The sequence below is a fragment of the Harmonia axyridis genome, chromosome 1, assembly GCF_914767665.1.
Source record: "Harmonia axyridis chromosome 1, icHarAxyr1.1, whole genome shotgun sequence".
NCBI classification, from domain to species: Eukaryota; Metazoa; Arthropoda; class Insecta; order Coleoptera; family Coccinellidae; genus Harmonia; species Harmonia axyridis.
The window spans coordinates 74,363,527-74,389,901 of NC_059501.1; the positions used below are offsets into that span (position 1 = coordinate 74,363,527).

At 35.4% G+C, this 26,375-nt stretch overlaps 3 protein-coding genes across 4 annotated transcripts; 2 read left to right on the forward strand and 1 right to left on the reverse strand.

Moving 5' to 3' along the window:
- The first annotated feature begins 425 nt into the window (after positions 1 to 425).
- Positions 426 to 3,715, forward strand: LOC123671286 (26S proteasome non-ATPase regulatory subunit 2). Its single transcript, XM_045605035.1, has 2 exons — positions 426 to 2,248; positions 2,565 to 3,715. The coding sequence occupies exons 1-2, from the start codon at positions 619 to 621 to the stop codon at positions 3,590 to 3,592; spliced, it is 2,658 nt and encodes an 885-aa protein (XP_045460991.1). The 5' UTR covers positions 426 to 618; the 3' UTR covers positions 3,593 to 3,715.
- Positions 3,716 to 4,776: 1,061 nt separating this feature from the next.
- On the reverse strand, positions 4,777 to 15,099 carry LOC123671288 (F-box/LRR-repeat protein 20). Of its 2 annotated transcripts, none has more exons than XM_045605036.1 (8): positions 14,766 to 15,099; positions 10,339 to 10,481; positions 9,498 to 9,695; positions 8,724 to 9,185; positions 6,771 to 6,962; positions 6,613 to 6,714; positions 6,338 to 6,550; positions 4,777 to 6,108 (listed from the first exon to the last, which is right to left on the reverse strand). In XM_045605036.1, the coding sequence occupies exons 2-8, from the start codon at positions 10,363 to 10,365 to the stop codon at positions 6,001 to 6,003; spliced, it is 1,302 nt and encodes a 433-aa protein (XP_045460992.1). In that variant the 5' UTR covers positions 10,366 to 10,481; positions 14,766 to 15,099; the 3' UTR covers positions 4,777 to 6,000. The 2 variants fall into 2 exon arrangements, with proteins under 2 accessions (XP_045460992.1, XP_045460993.1); XM_045605037.1 differs by lacking the exon at positions 14,766 to 15,099 and adding an exon at positions 14,527 to 14,690.
- Positions 15,100 to 19,599: 4,500 nt separating this feature from the next.
- LOC123671289 lies at positions 19,600 to 25,895 on the forward strand. Its single transcript, XM_045605038.1, has 6 exons — positions 19,600 to 19,852; positions 21,460 to 21,639; positions 22,246 to 22,371; positions 22,433 to 22,612; positions 25,191 to 25,309; positions 25,568 to 25,895. The coding sequence occupies exons 1-6, from the start codon at positions 19,697 to 19,699 to the stop codon at positions 25,836 to 25,838; spliced, it is 1,032 nt and encodes a 343-aa protein (XP_045460994.1). The 5' UTR covers positions 19,600 to 19,696; the 3' UTR covers positions 25,839 to 25,895.
- The last annotated feature ends 480 nt before the right edge of the window (positions 25,896 to 26,375 follow it).

Genomic DNA, 26,375 nt, shown 5'->3' on the forward strand with positions numbered 1-26,375 from the left:
TGCTTTTTATCGTTTTGTCTTTTTATGATAATTACCTAATCCTAATTTATCATACCTACCAAATCAAAGCCTTCTCCTTCAGCGTAGTAAGCATCAGAGTACCCCGGTCTTTCAAGTTCATAGTGCTAAATTTAAATCTACAGGGAACTGATTTCTTAAAATATTCTTCATAAGATAAAATACATATTCTTGGTTTGTAAATAATGCACACTAGTTTCTTCATATATGTGTGATTCTAGGAGAAGTTTAATTTGGAATATTATGATTTCAATGATTTAATTTAGCGGTGTAATTGAAAACATTGGACAGTAGGGAAAACCTAGAAAAAAAGACAATTTTAAGCACGGAATGAAAAAATAGTGGAATATTCAATGTTTAATAAAAAATTTTATCGTCTGCAGCATAAGCAAGTTTGATGCACATAAGCACATAGCGAACGTAGCATATTTTTGACATTACATTAGAAGTAGACATATCCATAACCACAAATTTATTTGCTTATATGCCGTTACTCAGCGTTTCCTCTGTACTCATTGTATGAAACCAAGATTATTTTTTCAGTAGAATACTGAATCTGAACAAATATCAACTGAAATTCATTGAAAATTAATCAAAAAGATGGCAGAAGTCTCAGTACCAAAACCTAAAACTGATGCTAAAGCACCTGAGGATGAAAAAAATGAATTGTCCGAGGAAGATAAACTTCTTCAAGATGAGTTGAATATGTGTGTTGAGAGACTCGAAGAAAAAGATGAAAATTTATACCTTCAAGCTCTGCAATCTCTTGCAAATCATATACGTATGTCTACAACATCTATGACATCCGTACCAAAACCTTTGAAGTTCATGAAACCCCATTATGGTACAATGAAAAAGGTACATGAAAAGATTGCGAATAATGAAGTTAAAAAAGTATGTGCCGATGTAATATCAGTTCTGGCAATGACAATGGGTGAAGGTAGAGAATGTTTGAAATATCGTTTACTAGCAGACCTGAATAGTATTGGTGAGTGGGGTCATGAATATGTAAGACATTTAGCTGGAGAAATAGCGGCTGAATGGCCAGAGATAGATTCAGAGGAAAAAGTCAATAATGTCATTTTATTAGTAAGACAAATTGTTCCATATAACCTTGCTCACAATGCTGAAGCCGAGGCTTGTGATCTTCTCATGGAAATTGACAAATTAGAATTGTTGGAAGAGTTTGCAGATGAGAACACTTATCAAAGAATTGTTTTATATCTAACAAGTTGTGCTCCTTATGTTGCTGAGCAGGATGTTCAAGTATTGCTTCGTGTGGCATTGGCCTTGTGCCGTGAATTTGATCAATATGCTCAGGCACTCAGAATTGCAATGCAAATGAATGAACTAGTTCATATTGATGACATTTTCTGCTCATGTCCAGATATTGCCATTCAGAAGCAATTAGCATTTATGCTTGCAAGACAACAAATATTTCTTGAAATAACAGATGTCTTACCAGAACATGAAGATCTTGTTGACATTATGTCAAATTGCCATCTGAGTAATCACTTTCTAAATTTAGCTCGAGAATTAGATATTATGGAACCAAAAACACCTGAAGATGTGTATAAATCTCATTTAGAGAATACAAGGCCACAGTTTGGTGGCAGTCAAGTAGATTCTGCTCGCCAAAACTTGGCATCAAGTTTTGTGAATGGTTTTGTAAATGCTGCCTTTGGTCAAGACAAACTTCTAATGGAAGATGGAAATAAATGGCTTTATAAGAATAAGGAACATGGAATGTTGAGCGCAACAGCTTCCCTGGGTTTAGTTCTTCTTTGGGATGTTGATGGAGGTTTAACACCAATTGATAAATATTTGTATTCTTCAGAGGACTATATTAAGTCAGGAGCCCTATTAGCATGTGGTATAGTCAACTGCGGAGTGAGAAATGAATGTGATCCAGCTTTAGCATTGTTATCCGATTATGTTCTTCACAGCTCTAATATAATGAGAATTGGAGCAGTTGTAGGCCTTGGATTGGCTTATGTTGGCTCTAATAGGGAGGCTGTACTCAGTCTTCTAATTCCTGTATTGAGTGACTCCAAATCTAGCATGGAAGTAATTGGTATGGCTGCCTTAGCTTGTGGAATGATTTCTGTTGGATCAGCAAATCACCAAGTAACAAGTGCCATAATACAAACATTGATGGAAAAATCTGAAGCTGAGCTCAAAGATACTTATGCGAGGTTCCTACCCTTAGGTCTAGGTTTATGCATGTTAGGTAAGCAAGAAATCTTATTGAAAATTTTGAGAAAAATGTGAAGTATATTTTTGCACAATCCAGCTTTCTTGATTACTCACCATCATCTCCATAACAATACATTTGATTTCACAAAAATTAATTAATTTATTCAAATGAAGGAAAAAAATTATTGCATAATGTTTTAAGCATCATAAATGTCAAGACATACCGATCTCAGGCAATAATTGTCTTCAATCAAAAAAGATGCTTTGTGTTCTTGATACTTGATATGCTTTAGAAAATATAAAAGTTCAGCTGATGAAGTAAAATTTTAACATTTTATTTGTTTTTTCAGGAAAGCAAGAAGGGGCAGATGCAATTCTTGCAGCTCTAGAAGTCATACCTGAACCATTCAAGTCAATGTCTACTACCATGGTTGATATTTGTGCTTATGCTGGTACAGGAAATGTTCTAAAAGTTCAACAACTATTGCATATATGTTCTGAACATTATGAATCTTCTGACAAAGATGAAACAACCAGCAAAAAAGATAAAGACAAGAACAAAGAAAAGGAGGATAAAGACAAGGATTTATCATCAAAACAAGCCATTGCAGTACTTGGTATTGCACTCATTAGTATGGGAGAAGAGATAGGAAGTGAAATGGCATACAGAACGTTTGGACATCTGCTGAGATACTGCGAACCTGTCATTCGTAGAGCAGTTCCATTAGCTCTTGGTTTGATCTCAGTGTCAAATCCAAAATTGAATATTTTGGATACACTCAGTAAATTCTCGCATGACAGTGATGCAGAAGTTGCGCATAATGCCATATTTGCAATGGGATTGGTCGGTGCAGGTACAAACAATGCCAGATTAGCAGCTATGCTCAGACAGCTTGCCCAGTACCATGCTAAAGATCCCAATAATTTGTTTATGGTTAGGATTGCTCAAGGTCTCACTCATCTGGGCAAAGGAACTCTAACACTGAGTCCTTATCACAGTGACAGGCAATTGATGAGCCCAGTTGCAGTTGCAGGACTTCTTGCTACTCTTATAGGTTTCTTGGACGTCAAAAATATCATTCTTGGCAAATCCCATTATTTACTGTATACGTTAGCAGCTGCAATGCAACCTAGAATGCTCGTGACATTCGACGAAGAACTGAACGCACTTCCTGTCCCTGTAAGGGTTGGTGTTGCAGTCGATGTTGTTGGTCAAGCTGGTAAACCTAAGACTATCACTGGTTTCCAAACGCATACTACTCCAGTTCTTCTGGCTCATGGTGAAAGAGCAGAAATAGCCACAGAAGAATACATTGCACTTACACCCATAATGGAAGGATTTGTCATTCTCAGAAAGAACCCTAATTATAATCCCTAAGCTAGTTTTTATAGTGTGCTTTATATAAAAATCGCTAAGTTATACATAATTCATTTATATAACATAGAATGGAAATTATTTGAATTTAAGAAATAAAGAATGAGAAGTACTGTTTCATAAAAATGCAGTTTTTATTCCTAATTTTTTTTTGTCTACAACATTTTGAATTCAATCGTTTATTTTTTGTTTGAATTGCATTATTGCTTAAAAGCTATTATGTCAGATTTTGCCATTTGGGTGACGGAAATGAATCAATAAATTCAATCCCTTCATTTTTTTTTAATTTAATTCAATAAAAATTCATGCTAGATAACAAACAACCAAAATTTGTATAGCATTTCAATAGATTAAGAGGGATTACAACCATGTGGCTTTCTGCGTATCAGTCAAACTTTGGTAGCCATTCATTTCCCCTCTGGCTCTTCTGCAATGACCAAACTATAGGGTGTATGAGGTTGTATATTCACCTTCTCTTCTATCTCTTTTCGAGGCAACTAAGCAGAGGGCAGCACTGTACGACAGTGGATTATTTTTTTCACGATATTATAGTTTTACCTCTTTTATAAGGATTGTTGGTAAGTTTTTTCACGAATATTTCGAAAATATATCACTGCTATGTACATTTTTGATATCACCAATTCTAAATTAAAAATATTTACTTTCTAGAGTGTAGATTATTGCTTAAGGAAATTATGTGATCATAAAAAATCGGCGATTTGTAAAAAGAAATATCTCTAATTTTGTTTTGAACTGGGCACCCACGTGGTGGTGTTCCCTTTTAACTCTTATAGGGTCCTAACTGCTACTCACAGAGAAAATTTATGTTGCTGCCGAGCATACCGAAAGGGGATTGTGATCACTTTCAGGATGAAAAAAGTTTTGATCTCTTATTTTAGATTTCCCATACACAAAATGGATTTCAAATCATCCTGTACAACTTAGGTTTTGTGGATGTCTTAGCTTTCATTCAATTCAAACAATCCCCTATAAAGGGTATTTATTAAGCATGCAGAAAGATGAAATTCCTGGGATTTGTATATCTCACGTTCTATTAGTCTGATGTTGATGAAAATTGGTATGGACATTCATATTGAGAATTGAATGGTAGGCGCACCACACAAATTTCAATCCTTTCGATTCTTTAGATGATGAAGATGTTGATGTAAGTTTAGATCAAAAACAACTTTCAAATTGAGTTTTAATAAAAACAAAATGCTCTCTCTGGAAGAGGAATAACTCCAAGAAATTACATCAACCAGATATATCATGTTAAGTATACAAAATTTCAATAAATTCCAGATTAGAGATAATATAAGCTTACATTAAACTATTCACAATTTACAGATATTCAAATATTTATCACAGGCTTCTTTCTCTCCAGACGTACAAATAATGTATATATTGTGTCCCCTATAATACTACAAAAAGATTTAATTATTTCTTAACAATGATTGAAAAACCCACTTCTACTGATACTACCAAAGTACATCATCAACATACATGAAAAAGGTATAAATAATCATATTTCCTTCAAGTAAAGAGTTGCAATTTCGATAATAGTACATTTCCTGAATGCTTGGAATCATAAATATCTATGTATGTATATACATTTGATGAGCCGAAGGAAAATTTTTAACTTTTGACATTTTAAATTGAATTTATCATATATTCCAGTAATAGCTCAAATGAAATTTAATTTCATGAACATTGATTTGATTTTCTTATTGCTAGTGCAATATATGATATGAATTTTTGAAAGTTATTATGATCAAACAAGACTGAAATATTCCACAGATATCAATAAACAAGTAACATTTTGATAACAGTCAAAAAATATTGAGAATACTTGTTGGAAGCTTCAAAAGACAAAAGTATATTTATTTCACAGTAAATCCATATTCTTGACAAATAGTGTAGTTCAAATGCCTGTAATTCCTTATTATAATTGGCATAAAATTGTGCAAAAGTAATGTATTATGTGTGAAACAATAATACGTTTTACTACACGATAATTTTTTCTGATAAATTAACTCAAAGACACAAATTTTGAGCGTAATTCAAATTTATTTTCTTCAAAGTATTTCGAATACATTTCTACATATTGAATTATGTGGTTAATAATGAAAGACATTCGTAATTACACTCGATTAATTATTTCGTTTCTATCAGCTTCTTTCAATTGTTGAGAATGACAACAATTTCAAAATCACTATAAAAATTCAACGATAATACCATGAAATATATTTTGCTTCATATTTTCAAACAAACTGTTCAGAGTTGTTCGACATATTTTGAAATTCTAGAGAATTTCCCATATATTCATGCACACATTTAAAGCGTGCTGAACACATAATATATTGGTGGTGATAATGTAAATCAATCCAGAATTGAAAGTATTCACATTTTATTCATAGTATGATGCAGCATCTGCAGTATCTCTGACGATTGCCCCCTGCTGATGGGGGAGGTGTTACAGGTGCAAAATATGCATGAACTTTTATATTAGGAAGATGGCTCTGAAAAGAAATATATTTTTTTCAAGTACACAAAGAGAATACTCTTACCACTTGTAAAATCGCAAAACAAACTTGATAAAACTGACAAAATAAAACACTAAGCAAAGTAAACGACTGATAAACTTGGTGGCAAAAAAATTCAATAATCCTCATTCAAATGTTAAGGTATTGTATGTAGATATATTTATTTTAATACGAAATAACATACAAATATTGTCTTTCCACTCACCCTTAATCTCCTAATTCCATATCTTGTGATTAGTTGACAATCGTATAACTCTACTCGTTGCAAATTGTGACAGGATGTAAGATGTTCCAAAGATACATCCGTTATAAGCGGACAATTATCTAATTCTAGTACAGTTAAATTTTCAGCGGCACAAGGTGACATCGACAAATGTCGTATGCCTTCATCTGTGATCAATTCGCAATGTGAAAGTGTCTGAAAACAATAAACGATCCATTTTAATAAGAATTCAACTTTCTAGAAGAGATAACACTCACTAGATATTCTATCCTTGGACAACCAACTGCCAAATGAATTAAAGTAGAATCCGTGATTAGAACACACTCATCCAAATCCATTTTTTCTAAATAACGGCAACTCTAAAATACAAATTTGGATTATAGGATTATGTTCGGTTGAGGATTTTTTTTATTACCCTTGCTAATGCCTGGAAGCCCGCATCGGTGAACTGGGAACAACTAGCTACTTCCAATGTTGACAACAAAGGGCACTTTTGAGCTAATGCTATCAACGAGGCATCTGTTAAAAATGAGCATCCAGAAAAACAAACATAGTGCAAATCAGGACATTTTTCAGCTAAAGACTGGACGGCTTCATCCCTTATGGACTGCAAAAAGATTTTTGTCAAGCAACAACTTCAAATTTTGTCATTAGTATTGAGTATGGACATCAAAATGTCTTCTAATAGTACATGAATGTTAAGAAGTTCAATAAATTACAATTATACCTTACCAAACTATAAAAATAAGTAGGCACAAGATTAGCAGATAATATTTTCTTTGGGAGAGACCCCTTCGATAATAGATATATGATCACTTTTGGGTTGAAAAAATTCGGTATCAGCTCTTTCGGATATAAGTTATGCTTCTTGCCCTTGCGCCAACATGAAAGACACAGCATTCCTATATTCCATGTGTTACTAGTTTGAATTTTATGAAGTTTAGTATACATATATGGGTTGAGACATCAAAGGTTCCACGGAAATGTTTAACTTCTCCAAAATAATGTATGCGTTGTTCATGTGGAAATTAGAATTTCTCGGATGATAATAGCTTTTCAAGACATATTCTGTGAAATGCAAAATTTTCAGCAGTGAAAGACCAGACACTATTTTTTTTTATTCCACCAGAAATCATCAATATTTTATACATTTTGCAGTTAGTTAATGACAAGAGTAAAAAATACTCTGTGCTTCCTCGTTCTTTCCTCCTGAAAGAAATCTCCATAGTACGAAAATTTTGAAGGAAGTTAATTTCTAGTGGAAACATTTAAGTCCTAACTTGAATAATATAATTTCTTTACAATCATATAAAAATTCATCAAAACGGCAAAAAGTAGAACATGAGATATTGACGTCCTAGGATTTTTATGCTCGAGCATGAAAATGCTCATACTTATCTATTTAAAAATTTCATCGAAATCGAGGACAGTAGACCGCTAGATATGGAGGTATCGTGAATTTCAAGTTTGAGCATTCCATAGAGTAATAAACATAGATAGAGGGAGTATACGCAATTTTTACATGTCCCCAATATGGTTAGATTACGTTGTCTGATTGTGATATATTTTCAAATCCACAATATTACTATATTATTATGAATGTATATTATATTGAATGAAATATATTTATTTGAGTGATTCCCGATTAATTATGCAAATTTGAATATTTGGAATCCGATATTTTTCATAATTCTCGAATTTATAGTATGCAGAATATTTATTGTATGTACCTGTTAAAATCTAAGGTTGGGCAACTATTGCTCTTCTAGTGTCATCTGTTGTTTCACGTCGTTTGGCGCTCTTGTAGTTGTTAATCTGAATTTCTGATATATTTAGGTATTCATCTCAATATATTTTGAGATAATATGAAACGTTGATTATCAATGGTACATAAGAAGTGCGTTCTTTGTGGAGAAACTCAGGAATTGAGTGAAATATCGTATGTTTTCATTTCCGTGCGCTCCATGTCAAATTTGATAGTTCCTGTTGGGGACAAAATTTGCTCACTGAAAATGACATATACTCTCTCTATCTATGTTTATTACTTTGAGGAGCATTCTCAAAAAGTACTCTTGAGAAAAAACTGAAATTTGTTTAGGACCATCTACGGCCTAAACAAGATACTCACATCAAATTCTTTCAAAATCAGATAAAACTGCTGAGTTGTTACAATGTTACAAAAATTTTCGGACACAGACCAACAGACATACACGAAACAAAGTTATTCTTTGTCTGGAAAATCTGAATGTTATATGGGATCATCTACTGCCTAAATTAAATACCCATACCAAATATTTCTTCTTCCCAAAAGTGACCACTAGAAAGCAAATTTTGAAAATCGAAAACATGTCTTTTCTTTGGTACTTACACAACATCCCAACAAATTGATAACTTCCAAATGCTTACAGAACCTAGCTAAGCAAATGACTGCTCTAGAAGTGACTTGTTTACATCCTTTCGATATAAAACTCTTCAATCTCGGACACCCTCTGGCTAAAGCCTCAACTCCATTTTCGGTGATGTTACTGCACCAGCTAACGTTGATGTGTGTGAGATTCGGACATCCATCACTAAGAGCCTTCAGTGACATGTCAGTGATTGCCGCACAGCTATCCAAATTCAACTTTTGAAGTTTACCGCAGTATTTAGAAAAAGAGTTACAGGTCGAGTCGGTCAATTTCTTGCAGCCATTCAGGTTGAGATCTTCCACATTGGGACATTGCTGAGCCAGGGTTTTCATTGAGCCATCGGCAATAGATTGGCATCCCCGAAGGGAAAGTTGTCTTAAAAATCCACCGCATCTTCGAGATATGTTTTCTATTATTGGACCCTAAAATAATTTTTTCCGTGAATCAAATTTTTCACTAGATAAAGACATAGTTTTGTGAACATAACTTCGACATTTTAAATGTAGAACAAAATCATAGAATGGGAAACATTAGAGATTAATAGATTCAATAAGAAACGAATTGTAGCCAACAGCCGAACATACCTGAAAACATATCCTATTCAAAATAATGGTTGTGAAAATTATTTGAAAGTGGAAATGTTTATAAATGATTTTGCAATTAAGTATTACCAATAAGCATCTTTATGTTCTTATGTATTCCTTGAAATGCACTTCGTCCTAGAGCTTAATTACCTCAACATCCTTTTGGAAATCAAATAAATCAATTCTTTGCCAGTTTGATCCATCCAAGGCTAGAATATTCCAAGATTTCGAAACTTGAGCACATCTGCACAGGGAAACCACATCTAGGTATGAGAAAATTCTCAACAGCAGCTCTTTTGGTAATTTTTTGTTTATCATTGCTTCATCATCGTTGAAAACCTTATTCAACTGAAAAAATCAGAAGATATTCATTAACATTCGATATAAATGAAGAAGAGTGAATAAACTAAGAAAATGAAAAAAAATACCTATAATTTCTTATCTTAATTCATCTGATGAAGGAATAATTTCTTTTACGTGATTCTGAAGTAGCAGAAAGCTTCTGTATGGTAATCCTATAGTTTTATCTTTAATATTTTTTGGAAAACCAAATGTAGCTCTTAGATTTGTGAAGTTTATGAGATTTGAAGAGAAGTAGAAATTTGGCCTATCGAGAAATAAATTGTCTTGTTAACCGAGTACATATTTCTTGGAATGATAAGACCGTCATGGAAAGTAACGTAATCTTTGTTTTATGTTCAAGTTCAAGGCATGGTTTAAGAGGCTTTCCCTAACATAATTATTCATAACAAAGTTCAATTTTGACATAGAAATATCGAGTTGAAAAAATTACTTTTTCTGCCTGTGAAACCACTCGATTGAATAAAAGATGAATTCATACGAAAATATATGATGGTGCATAAACACGGGCTGTGAATAAATAAATGAAATATTCATTGTAATTTGTGTGAGAAAAAAAAACGCACGAACTGTTTTGATTATCCGATCGAGTTCATTTGCAATTCCAAATATTCTACATTAATTGACTCACCTGCTGCTTTACTGTATCTACAGCCATTTTGCGGAGCAATGGGTGGTTACTCGGAAGAGCAAACGTAAAACGGATATTTCAACAATTAGGGCATTAGTATACCTAATCATCCATAATCTCAAACTGCAAGTCCTAGGATCGACCTGGAAGAAAATTATTGTTTATTTATTCTTCTTAATCAATGTCAAGTTTTGGGGTAAAATTTCTCCTGATAATCTGCCGGTGAGTCATTGTCCGAGTAGATACAAATGAATATACGTAGAATGATAACGTCAGGTTTCAGAGTATATAATAGTAGACTCCGTAAAAAGTAGCGAAAACGATAACTTTTATCTACCTATTATTTAATGAAAACGTTATTATTTGATGATGGAACGTTACCTACCGAATAAAATCTTGAAGTTCTTTCAAGTTCAGCATAAATTGAATAATAAATACATAGGCGTACAACTTCGCTACCGCCTTTTTTTTCCGAAATTCGACGCTTTATTGTAAAAAACTGGCTAAACATTAATGATTCAAAGTTTTGTCCATCGCTGGCCACTACTTTCTCCCATTTTTCGGGCAGCGTACGAATCCCGCGTTGAAAAAACTTGTCAACCTTTGAAGCGATCCAATTTTTCACATCTTCACGAGACCGGCAGTGCTAGTCAGCCAGCCCGTGTGCCATTGATCCAAACAAGCGATAGTCCGAAGGAGCAACATCTGGAGAATACGGCGGGTGGGGTAGGGCTTCCCATTTCAACGTTTAAAACTATAGCTTGAAAACTTTCGCAACATGAGATCGAGCAAAGTCATGCTGTAAAATCACTTTATCATGTCTCTCGTTGTATTGCGGCCGTTTTTCTTCTAATGCTCGGCTCAAACGCATTGATTGCGTCCGATAATGATAGTCTGTGATGTTTCAGTCGGTTTTAACCACTCATAATACACTACGCAGAGTTGGTCCCACCAAATACTGAGCGTGACCTTGGAACCGTGAATATTCAGTTTGGCTGTCGTCGTGGAAGCATGGCCGGGATATCTCTATGATTTTCTGTGCTGGGATTATCGTAATAAACCCATTCTTCGTCTCCAGTCACAATGCTATGCAGAAATCCCATCCATCTTTGCCTTGCAAGCAGCTGGTCACACTCACAAGCAAACAAACGCCGTTCAACATCTCTCGGCTTCAATTCGTACGGCATCTAATTTCCTTGTTTCTGAATAATCTCCATTCAGGCGTTTTGAAATGGCTTGTTGCGTCACTCACTCATCAACACCGATTATTATATAGCGTTATTAGATCGTTTAAAGGATTAAATCGTTGAAAAACAGCCCCATTTGAAAAGAAAAAGGTGCTGTTTCATCAAGACATTGCGCCGTGTCACAAATCAATGAAAACAATGGCAAAATTGCACGAATTGGGCTTCGAATTGCTTCTGCATCCACCGTGTTCGACAGATCTGAGCCCCAGCGACTTTTTCCTGTTTTCCGACCTCAAAAGAATGCTCGTTGGAAAGAAATTTAGCGCTAATGAAGAAGTAATCGCCGAAACTGAGGCCTATTTTGAAGCGAAAGACAAATCGTACTACAAAAATGGCATCGAACAGTTGAAAGATCGCTATAATCGCTGTGTCGCCCTCGAAGACAACAATATTGAATAATAAAATCGAATTTTACCAAAAAATGCGTTTTACTATGGTGGACCGGGGACTTTTCAATTGGCCTGTTATTTCACATAGACAGAGCGAGTCTTTGACTTGTACATAGATTCCTGAGATCAGAAAAAACACTTTTTTTCCCATTCCATTTTTTTCGATTCAGCTCGGTTGAAAAGATACAGGCTGTTGAAAATCCATAAAAAACTGTAATTTTTAGTCATTCCTCGCAAATGGAATGGAATCGAAGTCAAGAACTTACCCTGTATAAACTGAACTGAAAACAAAATTTACTCTTTGCTGGGATTCATCGAGAGTTGAGGATTCAATACAGGTCATAAATACCAAACAAGTAGAATGGGAGTATCAGGTAAAATTCCTCAAAAATTTTCGGGTAGTTGTATCTAGCGGAATTACAGTTTTGGCGCAAAGTAGGTAGTCTACGACGAGAAAAAAATTATGGAAAAATTTTAAGAAATGAAATGCTACGTGCTTTTCGATTATGTATATGAATTTTTGATTTTTTTTTCGGATTTCGCAACTAATGAGTCGGACTCGAATCCCACCGCTTGATATTCATCAATTTTTTTTAAATTGATGATTTCACATTTTTTTTCCACAACTATCGAGGTATTTTGCGTTGAAAAAAAATGTTAAACTGTACTGTTTAATTTTTTGTGTTTTATGTGATGAATGAAGGACGATGAAGCAGAGTGCTGCGCATCCATTGGCAAAGTATTTAGAATATTTAGATTCTAAACATTCCAAAACATAAAATGTGATTTTTATTTGATCGATTCTAAAGGTCTATTACTAGAAATAATAATCTAAATCTATTAATAGAATGACTGCGAATTCTTAAAATCGTTTATTATTTCTTCATTTTATAGAATGTTATCTAACGAACGAATAAAAATAAATCAATGTATCAACACGACATCAAATATTTTTGCAAATTTGGCTATATGCCTATTTGTACACAACCACCTAGCATTATTATTTCAGAGCAAACCTACTTTGATGTTAGTTTATTGTAATGAAATGAGTTGTGAAAATTTGATGGAATATTTTATTTTATTCCAATAGGCATATGCATTAGATTTTCATAAAACAAAAAGTGTCCACAACCATATCTGTTACAGAAGTATTTCCCTACATTAATGTATTTGACAAAATTTTTTAAAATAAATTTTTGTGTCTCAAATCTTAACAATCTCAAAATTATTAATCTAATCCTCATTTTCCAAATTAGATTGAATTAAATCATACTTACATGAACACTTCTCCAACATTTAGACAGTATCAACATTCATTAATTTCACCTTAACAGTATAGGTATCTTAACATCTTTATAAAGAATTTCACTTTTCAAATAGACGATAAAGACTTCTTCATTAGTATTACTGGTTTGAAAATTTTGGAATAACGTAACGAGTTCTATTTTCTTATACCTTGTTCCTATCAGTCTTGGAAAAAATTCCTCTCATTTTCTTAACTCTAAGCGAGAAATTCATCATTTATGGGAGGTAATGGAGGTATAGTTAGAATTATTGTCCTGTATGAAAAACTATTGTTTCATTTAAATAATTAAAAACATATTTCCGAGTACCTACAGACGCAACGCAACAATTATTTATTTTTAAGTACCTATAATTGGTTTTTGTGGAAAAAGAGTAAATAAAAAGATGAATAAAATAAGCTAAGTCCTTATAAATGTTATAGGAAGAAGTAAGAAAGTAGCAATGTACGTTATGGTTTATTTTATGTCGTCAATAGGTGGGTATGTTTTTTTATATGTTCTAATATTATTTTTTTAGTTTTTGAAAAAAGCTCTGGATAATGGATATATGTATGCGGATTTGAGTTTATTATTTCAAATAATGAATCTCTGGAATTCTTCAAGGAAAAAAATTCAACCCCACTAGAAATGTTAACGAATTAGGTTTAAAGATATGTAGAATACAAAAATCAATCGAATAAAAAAATCAGTGCGTCGATCAAATTTTTTTTAAATTTGGAAAGAACGGAATTGCATAGGTTGGTGTTTATTTCTAATTGTAAGAAAAATCCAGTAATATCATATCACATAGGAATCGCAAGGCACACAAAATTTCGAATGCACGTTTCAAAAGGCTATCTCATACATTTCTTTGTTTGCAATGACTTGCTTGGGTCGTATTCAAGGTCTTAGAATAACATAATAAGCTCTCCTTGACTGCGGTTATTTATCATTAGAATTAATATAAATAAAATGAACAGAATATTATCGATAATTGATTAAATTGTAGAACATATCCGAATCGTTGAATTGAAAATTTAAACAATTATTGGATTGATCTATCAGTGAATTAAATATTGATCATTCTCAATTACCAAATAACTAATCGAACCCGACAAACCCATCGGTAAATATTGAGAAAACAACAAATTGTAATAGAAATACATATCTGAAACACTTCGTAAATACAGGGAATTCTAAGACGTAGAATAGAATGGCAGACATATTTGCGTGATGATTTATGTATAACAAGACATCAGGTTCACTCACCTTAAACGAAAAGAACGGTAAAGTACGTCACATTCTAGAAATTCTTTTTTTAATGCAGAAATGAACGAAGGAATGCCGAAAATACTGGCAATAACAAGGAATACACATGGGGTTTGACAGTCATGCAGGTCGATCAGCTGTTTTACATCAAATCAACATACAAGACATCACGAAAGCAAACAAATGATTGATTCGTGGAGAAACAAGTCAAAATAGGATATAACCTTATCTGTACTTACCAAGGTTCATCCTTATAGAAGATCTAACTGCATTATTTGAAAAATCACGCAATTCTGAAAGCACTAAAACTTCGATCAGTTGATGCAAGTTTCAATACGCAGAACCGAGAAAACCTTTCAACTGAGCCAGACAAGAATGAGATCGCCGACTATTGAAATGAAATGCAAAACCTGTACCCTTGGCAACGGCTCGTTCTACGTCGAATGAGAACCGACGATTTTGTTTATTGCAACTGGATTGGACCTGTCGGCATTATACAGCCGTGCAGTAGTGACGAAAATCGCTTGCAACGAGATGCACTTTCAACAGCACCATAACAAACAGCAAACTCCAGACGACTCGAGTCAAATATCGAAGCCGCGTCGCGCCTGAAAATTCATCAAAACAAAAACAAGGGATTTCCTTGCCGTGTTGCCAATTGCTATACAATTATGGGAGGAAATTTCTGGAGATTTTCTATACAACCAAAATGTTTGCAGATTCTTTCAGAGATCGAAATAGTAATTTACGTATCAAGTCCGGAAAATAGGGTTTTTTTGGACGAATAGACAAAATTCCAGGACGAGCGTAAGCGAGTCCTGGAAGTCTGTGAGTCCAAAAAAACCATTTTCGGGCGTGTTGCGTACAATATTTTTTCGGCAACCGCGTAGAATAACACTATCGCTGCTGCTTTCCATATTTTATTGCGATTGCGATCAAAAAACATGCAAATTTTTGACAACTAATTTCATATGAACTGTCAGCCGTTATCTCGGTTGCTATGGTAATGATCAACTGCATTTATTAAAAATATACCTAACAAGATTTTCATATTCACAATGACACGAACGACGTGATTCTTTTCCGGCCTAGTCCGGGAAGTACGTACTTTCCGAACTAGGCCGGAAAATGCTACTTTCTCAGAGAAAAAGCGACCAGGAAGTGAGCACCATACACCCGATCGGGATGAGATTGTTATTCAACAATTTAAAGCTCCGTGCAAAATTTCGAGTTGATAACGTCATCAGAATTCGAGCAGAATTTTGAAAAAATTTCCCCTTTACCGCCCCCTTGGATTCGTCACTGGACTACATATCAGGTGTATTAAAAAGAAATCCATTATTTCTCTAATAGATAGCTTTAGTTATCTGTATCTCGCGTTGTATAAGTCCGATTGGGTTCTACTAAATGGCGTTAGAAAGACGAGATTTCTTACTACAAAAACTTTTCGGACAGTGATGTGATAAGTTGACTCAATTTAGTTTGAGCGTCCTTCGAAGATGGACACTAGCAAATACCAAACACGCTATATTTTAAATTTTTCTTCGACAAAGACGAAAATGCAAGTCAGGCGTGTGAAAATGTAAATAATGTTTATGGTCCTGATACTGTAACAGCCAATCATACGCAATTCTGGTTTCGTCGATTACATTCTGGTAATTTCGATGTCAAAGATGCACCACGCACTGAAAGAACTATTGTCGAAAATTTCGATAAAATCATGAAAATTGTCGAGTCCTATTGTCATATAAGCACTGTTTCGATTGCACAAGAGCTATACAGATTGCACAAAAAAACGTTTGGAGCCATTTGCATGAGGCTGGTCTCAATAATAAGCTCGATGTATAGGTATAGTATATCCAAAGTCACTTGAACTAGTCCATGAAAACGCTTGGCCATAGATGTCCCTTTGAAGAAGATACCGCGATCTGCTAAGTACCGGGGTTCATTTGAAAGTATTGTTAGGCAATAAATTCACTGGCACTGGGGAATTTCTAGAAACTTGGACAACCCTTGTATAATCGAAATATTCAGCTTCCTCCAAGTGATTTTGGATATACTATACCACACGAGTTAACGCAAAAAAACCTCATGGACCGAATTTACATCTGCGAATCGCTGCTGAAACGCTACAAAATCGACCCATTTTTGAAGCGGTTGGTGACTGGTGATACAAATGGATCACTTACGACAACGTCAAGCGAAAACGGTCGCGGTGAGCCCGCGTAAACGGTGGCCAACCTAGCATTGACGGCAAGGAGAGTTTTGCTGTGTGTTTGGTGGGATTGGCATGGAATTATTTACTATGAGCTGCTCCCATGGCTCAACTGTTAACTCGGAATTAGACCGTCTGAAGGAAGCAATCGCCCAGAAGAGGCCAGTTCTTGCCAATAAGAGAGGAATTGTGTTCCATCAGGACAAAGCTAGGCCGCACAAATCGATATAGTGACTCGTCAGAAGCTTCGGGAGCTTGGTTGGGAGGCTCTTATGTATCCACCTTATTTTCCGGATCTGGCACCAACTGATTACTATCTGTTTCTCTGCATGGCGAACAATTTTGCTGGTGAAAAATTACTTTCAACCGAGGCTTGTGAAAATCGACTGTGTCAATTTTTTGCAAATAAGGTCGAGTGAGAAAGGGTTTAAAGATATCACCTTCAAAATGGCAATAAGTTATGGAATAAAACGAGGCATATGCGGTCTGCAAGGATAAAATAAGTGCATAAATGCACGAACACCTATAAACCTCTGTCTTCTTATTTTTCGTTAATTATCAACTTCGTCATTTCCTGCTTTTGACCAAATATTTTTCATTTCCGAATAAGACTTTTCCCTTCGAAATTATACTTTTCCTGCTCGGTATTGAAGTTAGAGTTCGAAAGAACAGAGTGAAATGAATAATCCGTAACTGGAGGAAATTGGGAAGAATCGACAACATCCAAGGAGACACATGACCTAGCGCCAGAGAGCAGTCGCCTCTAGAGGTCGACGTTCCCGCTAGACGAATTGATAAGGCTAGCGGTAGCTTATCCAGCTACGATGAAGACAAAGCGGAAGCAAAAAAATTTCAGGTGAACCTGTGCAGCAGGAAGGAAATACGATTGTGTCATTTTTGGTTACACTGATATAGGGTAGATAGTAAGAAAAAACATTGTTGAAGGATTTTGTTTAGCATTCACTTTATAGGCTTAAAAAGTCTCTCACAGAAAAAATTTAAACCAGTCTAGGTACGTTTCGAAAACTGTTAATCTAAATATCGAATAGAAAAATCGGTTATCCGCCACCTAGGGCTCATCTCGGAAACTGTGATAACTATTTGAATTGCATTCGAGAACATGCATGATCCTAGAGGTTTAAAGGTAAATGATCTGAATTGCATTTTGGGATTGGAAATACCGAAATCGGTGTTTCATCTCAGGAACACTGATGGAATCATCAGTGTGGCAACAAAGTGATCCCTGCCTTATACACCCTCCGCCTCTATAGCGGAGTATGGTGACTTTGACGTAGAATAGTTAGTTTATGCCTCAAGTGGTGCCGTTCTTCCAAGAATTGCATTGCCTCCGATGCAGTCTCTCGGGCTAGCAAAGAGCCATATACAGAGTGTTCCACCATTAACGCGAAGCTCTATTACGGTTAAGCACTGAAACATTTTTTTCGACACAATATCATTAGACTCCATTAGAACTACATTCTCAAATTGTTTGGATATACACAGGGTGCACCAAAAAAGTTGAAATGACCAAAAACATATTTTTTCTTATGGAACAGCCTATTTTTATTGAACATAAATGAATAATTCACTCAAATTTGTTCAAGGTTTCATATGTTTAAAACTGATTTATTGATATTTTTGCTATATTTTGATTTCTCATAAATTGGAGAGTCTTTGGACAAACCAGCAATGACAGCAAAATTAATTAATTTATTTGAATGATTTTTTGAACAGGAGTCATTATTAGGTTTTTCCAAAGAACCTCCAATTTGTGAAAAAACGGTAAGTTTAAGCCTCTGGGTAATAAACATAGATAAAGGGAGAATATGTCATTTTCAGTAAGCAAATTTTGTCCCCAACATGAACTATCAAATTTGACATGAAGCGCGCGGAAATGAAAACATATCAGTGATACGATATTTCACTCAATTTGCGAATTTTTTCCACAAAGAACGCACCTCTTATGTACCATAGTCAATCAATTCAAATGAACGCTCGTTATATTCGACAATTACGAAAAATATCGGATTCCAAATATTCAAATTTGCATATTTAATCGGGAATTACTCAAATAAATATATTTCATTCAATATAATATACATTCATAATGATATAGTAAAATTGTGGATTTGAAAATATATCACAATCCGACAACGTAATCTAACAATTTTGGGGACATGTAAAAATTGCGTATACCTACTCCCTCTATCTATGTTTTTTACTCTATGGTTTAAGCATATGAAATGTTGAAGAAACTTGGGTTGATGTATAACAAGCAATCTGAAAATTCAATAAAAAACTGGATGTTCCATGAGAAAAAAAATATGTTTGGTCATTTCCACTTTTTTGAAGAACCCTGTTATTTCCAAACAGTTTGAGAATGTAGTTCTAATGGAGCCTAATGATACTGATGTGTCGAAAAAACATCGAAATTATGAGCGCTTAATCGTATAATAGATCGTTGCGTGAATGGTGGAACACCCTGTATAATTGAAATATTCGCTCTAATGAATTTCAGCAAGAAATTACTAGAGGCCTTATTTGAATCAGAATGAATAAGCTTAAACTTTTTTTGTGAAACAAATTTTAGGGGTGCCATTTTTACCCTTTGCCAATGATTGCAAAGGGTAAAAACACCAGCAAACATTCACCTCCACTCGAAATGTCCCCTGAATATCATTCTAGTCAGTTTTTGTTTTTTCAGAAAACAATTAAAATTGCTTTTCTGGCCAGGGTTGTATCTAAAAAGGGGCTGTTCAAAAAATATACCCTATAACTTTGGTAGAGGTAGACTCAAAACCAACATTATGGTTTTCAGTGATCGTTCTCCAGTTTGACACTGAATCGTAAATATCATAGCAACGAAATCGACAAAACGTCTCAAATTTCCCAGAAATATCAGAACGAAAGAAATCTATGTGAATATTCGACACAAATATTATTTTCCTATGAATTATGTCGAAAAATAACGAACCAATGATATGTACCAGAAATTCAAGTTATCATATCGATTATGGCGTACCAATAGTGGCCAATAAAAGTACAGATTATAGGACAACAACAAGCTCTTTTCACGATGGAATGCCATCGAATCCAGACGACTTCGATTGTGTGAGTTAATTAAATTCAAAATTAGTACCTAAAACCAGTTACCTCACCAATATCAGCAGTACCTACCTATTCTTCACGATAAGAGTATATTACTTGATCCGAATATATTTGTTTCACAATACTCATTTATGTGGATATACTGAAAGTTTAATATTTTTTTCTTTCTAAGGGAGTAAGAGTTCAAAAAACATCTAAATTAGCTTTTTGTGAAACCACTTGCTACACGATTTCAATATATTTGGGTTTCGTCGATTGCGTTCCGGTAATTTCGATGTCAAAGATGCACCACGCACTGCCCAAGAGCTATAGATTGCACAAAAAACCGTTTGGAACCATTCGCTTAAGGTTTGCCTCAAGAAGAAGCTCGATGTATGAGTACAAAACGAGTTGATGCAAAAAAAACCTCTTTGAACGAATTTCCATCTGCAAATCACTACAAAATCGATCCATTTTTGAAGCGGTTGGTGACTGGTGATAAATATGGATCACTTACGACAACATCAAGCAAAAACGGTCGTGGTCGAAACGAGGTGAGCTGGCGGAAACGGTGGCCAAGCTAGGATTAACGGTAATGAAAGTTTTGCTGTGTGTTTGGTGGGATTGGCATAGAATTATCTGCTATGAGCTACTACTCTACGGCTCAACTATTAACCCCATCTGAAGGAAGCAATCACCAAGAAGCAGCCAGCTTTGGCCAATAGGAAAGTGTTCCATTGAGTTGCCCTACCGCAAACCTCTATTATTATTATTATTTGAACTGGGATCGTTTTGCTTCGGTAAGCCTTCCTGGAACTGCGACCATACAGATCTTTTGTTCTCTACCCTGCTCATTCATAGAAACCCAAGGAGGTCGACAATGACGTTAATAAAACTCACAACCTCCTTAGGGGCCTTGGCCGTTACCTCTCTGGTATCCAGGACTGGCTTACCCATGTGAATGGTTCTTAGGCCAGCCAGCTCCGGACACTTGCATACCAAGTGTTCAGCTGTTTCTGCTTCCGATCCACAGAGACTGAAAATCTCGTCTGCTGACTTTCCCATACGGTACAAATGATGTTTGTACCGTCAGTGCCCCGTCAGCAGTCCCACCATCACCCGAAGCTCGGCTCGCGACAGCTTCAGGAGCTTTTTGGCGTAGGTAGGTGAAATCGTCAGGAAATTCTTTGCCTGAACAAGTCTAGGAGTGTTAGTCCAGTGGATTGTCCTGCTGTTCAACTCCCATAGCTGGACCGCAGCTTTATATTGGTCTTTTCCTAGCCCACAGAAAGGCTCAGGTCCAGCAGGTGTTAACCTTAATGCACTTTTTGCAAGTTCATCAGCTTTTTCATTTCCTTCAACCCCACAGTGCCCTGGTACCCATAGTAGAGTCACCTTATTTCCTCTGGCCAGTTGCTTTATGGTGTTACGGCACTCCCAAGTCAGCAGAGACCTCTGGCAACACGATTCCAGGGACCGCAAACCTCTAAGAGAAGGCGCACCTTAAAAATTGGCTGAGAATGGCTCGCCAAAACAGTAACAAACTAATTACCCTTTTGTCCTTCCTAGTTGAAGTCAAAACATTTATTGTAGGAACATAATAAATCAATCTAATAAGAATTTCATTTCAGAGAGTCAAGGTCAACTTAAGGGATGATTGGAGATTTACAGATGTCGCTCTGAAGAATTCTACATATGAGAGTATCAATAGGGAAGATTTCGTAACAAAGTACACACAAACAAGAGTATGCGATAGTTATAGGAAGGCACCAAGGAAAAACAAAGATTATACCAGAACTATAGAAGAGAGCGTAAGTATCTAAGGTGTGCAAGTAAATTAAGGAATTAGGTAAATAATCAGAAATGAAAAAAATTGTCTGGCACGACAATCTTTGTTTTATGATGTGCAGCTTTCGATCGATCTTAGAGTAATAAAGAAGGGTGATATAAAGTAATTTTTGAGTGAGCATGTGTTCATAAATTTGATAGATGAAGCGTAATCAAAATACACTTCAGGGACCAACTGAGATAAGATATTTAAGTCAATTAACAGGTTTCTCCACAAAGAGTATCTACACTTCTCAAGTCCCACGTGAATCGAAGTATTGTAATAACTGCAAAAATATTGTAACCAAAATTTAAAAGTCAAGGAAAATATAGAAGACCAAAATTTTCCATTTAAATCCAGAATCCTTCGAATGAATAGATTTTATTCAACAAATTCCACATTTTTAATAGTAAAATTATTATCGTGCATTCGAACATAAACCGTGTTACATTGGAATGGAAACAGAGGTCTCTTCGGTTAAAAGCAAACATTTAGGGGGGGTTTGGCTCTCCCTGGTCCCCCTTTAGCGACGCCACTAGTATATACAATAAACCCTCAAATTCCTTAACCTTTATTGATTTTCTCGTAGATGTTCGCCCATCCACCAAGGCCAATAACACCGAAAATATCAGAGATGAAAGACAATTTCAGGATCAACTATGCAAACCTAGATGCTAGGGAAGTTATAGCACCAGCAATTTCGGCCATTTGTCCTGTACGTAAACACTGTTCTGTTCATCTCCAAGCGTCCTCTTTTCACCACAGTCTGCAAACAGGTTCAAGGACTTGGAAGGGACGAGCAACCGCCAGTAAGACCTGAAAATCCTGGTTTCTGGAAATGGTTGGATCCTTACATGACGACAAACAAATGCATGCACATCCAGTTCAGTAAAAATCAACGCAAGGATGCCAAGAAAGATTTTCCCACTTACTACAACACCAATGGAAAATGGCCGGTATCAAATTAAACTTGTATTTTTTTTTTTTTTTGAGGAATATTTATTGTATCAAGTCAGTTCAGAAAGTAACAGAACACTACTCCTTGACATACCTATTATTATTATTATTTGAACTGGGGTCGTTTTGGTTCGGTAAGCCTTACCCAACGGTACAAATGATGTTTGTACCTTAGAACATCTATCTATATTCTAAGGTTTGTACCGACAGTGCCCCGTCAGCAGTCCCACCATCACCCGAAGCTCGGCTCGTGACAGCTTCAAGAGCTTTTTGGCGTAGGTAGGTGAAATCGTCACGAATTTCTTTGCCTGAACAAGTCTAGGAGTGTTAGTCCTGTGGATTATCCTGTTGTTCAACTCCCATAGCTGGACCGCAGCTTTATATTGGTCTTTTCCTAGCCCACAGAAAGGCTCAGGTCCAGCAGGTGTTAACCTTGATGCACTTTTTGCAAGTTCATCAGCTTTGTCATTTCCTTCAACCACACAATCCCCATAATTTGCTGCTAAAAAATCAACCCTTCACAATACATCACTCTCGGTATCGAACTCTGTTAATGGGCTACCTTGCAGCGCCACCTTACGGTCTATTGTGGCCCCTATCAGAGCTTTTCTAACCACTGCACTATCTACTGCTCCTCTTACAGTTGCATTTCTGGGATGGCTTCAAGCAGATTACATCCTCACTTCTTCAAGTTTCTCTTTGAAAGAATTTTTATGTTGGCCTACAATATCGAGGATAAAGGAAATTTTGTTTTGGTTGAAGAGGAAGTCCTTCAATATAAATTATGTCAGCTTATTCTGTAAACGTTTACACAAACCAGTCACTACACCGATACGGGGAGACAGAGTTTTTGCTGAGGTTTTTATCTGTTCTCTTGTATCATACGTTGAAATGTATGATGCCCCGTTACATTTCCTCTGCTAATACTGAGATTCATCGACACATATGCTTGATTGTTTGAAATTAATTTTTTGTATTGCTCTTTCTCAAAAGAATATATATATATATATATATATATATATATATATATATATATATATATATATATATATATATATATCGAGGTCAAGTGAGCAGGAGTTTCTTTCATCTCCCCACAAAATCTGCCCTCGTCAGTTTCTGACACTATTATCATTATGTGCTTTCTGAGACAGCAGAGCTCTGTAAGGAAGACCGTGAGGAGGTGAAGCAAGTTCTTGCTAAAATCTGAATACTTTTTGGATCCTATAGTAACTTTCTACTCAATAAGTCGCAGGCCTCACCAGTAAAAACATATTTTTTCTTGAAGAATCAACTTTATTCGTTAATATAGTCACCTTCAAGAGTGATTAATGTGGTTTGACGTTCCTCAAACTTTTCAGTAGAAAGATTCGTCTTTGTTCTCGAAATAGGCTTTATCCTCAGCAAAGATTATAATCACGGGAGGTCAAATCTGGAGAATAAACGGGTTGATCAAGCAGTTGGAATCGCAATTCGTTCAATTTGGCCATGGTTATAATAGATTTTTGTCATGAAACATTGTCTTGGTGAAAAAGAATGTTTTTTTTTTGTATTTAGGGACGTTTATTTTCAATTGCCAGCTGATTTTTGAGATTTTAGATGCTTTGGGCGGCTTTCCACTCAGCTGACGCTGTCTTTGATTCAGGAGTGTAGTATATATCGACGCAAAAACCGCGATACCCATTTCGAGTAAACCTTCCTCATAGACAAATGTTCACGCAAAATAGTGAATACACTACCTTCTGGTAACTCCAAACGCTATCTCGCGCAACTTCAATTTATGATCGCTCAAAACCATGGACTTCCTTGATGTTCAACACACGATTTTCAATTTCTTTTCTTTCCCAAGGGCTGGAAAATGTGCCATCCATTTTCTCTGACTGCTGTTATTCCGGAGATCTCAGCATTAGGAATCGAATTTGAACTTTGAAGCATTGTAGCTCAAAACCATTTCTTGGACTTCCTTGATGTTCAACATATCTACTATTTTCAGTTTGTTCCCTTTCCCAAAACTGGAAAATGAGCCATCCTATTTCTCTGACTGATGTAGTTCCGTAGATCTCAGCATTAAAGATCGAATGTGAACTTTGAACCACCTTTTTTTTGCTTAAGCAAACAGGAAAGCCTCGGGACGGCAATAGATATTGTTTTACCAGTTCAATTTGAGAATCATTCAGAAACGATTGGCGAGTTCGTGTTGCCAAACAGGATATCGCTAAATAAGTCTATTGATAAAGAGAGAGATACATCATAAGTGCATCGGCCATCTAGTAGGTACTCAAAATATAGATAGATAGATTATTAATGTTCTAAGAGTAGGTATGTCCAGAAGGGACACAGAAAAGTTGACAGATTCTTCTTTTTTATTTCACATGCTCGACAATTTTTATTTCGTGCAATTCAAAGTGTAAAGTTATTTTCTGAACAAACACTTTTTACGCCAACGTAAAAAGTAATGTTTAAGTTTGTTATTTGCAGGATTTTATTTCATACTTCTGCTACTCATGATAGATTGACAAACAATAACTTTTTCGCAAAACACCCAATAATCTTTCACTTATTCCTATAATTCTGTAGGGATTCAATGAAGTCTTACCTCCTGCAAGTGGAAATAAGACTATTATAGATCACATTCCTTTCAAGCACCAATTTCCAAACAGAAATCTACCGAAGTTGGTGCAGAGGGTTCCTCATTCGTGAGTAACACTTTTGTTGAAAACACATACTATTCAACTATTTGTAAGTATACGCTTCCATGAGGGTTTTTTTTTGTATTGTTTGTTGTATTTAATATTCTGAGTAATTGAGGTTTTCGTTCGTTAGATGGCGCTTCACTCTATACATTTCCAGCACAAGCAGCACATGTGAATTAAATTCATTCTCGTAACAAAGAGTTTTAACAACATTTTTCTGTTATTTAGCATCTATATATCTGATCTCTTAACGTATTTCAGAGGAATCACATCGGAATACTCTTCAAACTATCAAATCAACTCTAAATCTAATCTGGCGCCTTATATCCAGGCTCCTGGTGAAGAATTTCCTGAGGCTTTAACTGGAGCATCAGCTTGGCAGAACCTTGCAGCGCCTGGCATGTACTGTACAGAATATTGTCAGTTGGGTACATCTAGATCAGCAAGAAATATCATAGCGGTAGATAAGCCAAAGCCCCTTGTTATACATAAACCATGCCGTTTCAAATTCACTGATAGTTACAAGTGCTGATTTGTTAGTTGAAATAAGAGAATAGGTGATTGAATAAATGCTATGAATCACTATGAATTTCATTTGTAATCTTCGCTAAATTGACACTTTTATGTTGGCAAACACATTTGGTTTATCTATTATTTCCTGTCATGAAGGAATGAAAAAAAAAATTGGAAATTTTCCTCTTGAAATGCCAAAACATCTAGACATGCGAAAAAAATACAAATATGGATGTAAATAATATCAATGATTTATGTCTATTATATCGAACGTGAACAGGATAACTAAAACTGAAAGTGGAAACACCTACGTGATCTGTCAATATTTGCCAGAAGAGGTATAAAAAAAGTGCGGTATTGCCAGAACGATTGGATTATCAGTAGAAGTTAGGAATATTATAATAGTCCCAACTCTCGTTAGAAGAAGGTTCTTTAAGTTCACGGGTCTTAAATTATTTTCAATTTTCACAAAATTAGAGTTTCGCCTCTGTTCTAATTAGATTTTTTGTAGAATTTGTTTAACGAATATTTTTAAAATACATCAGAGCTTTGTAGG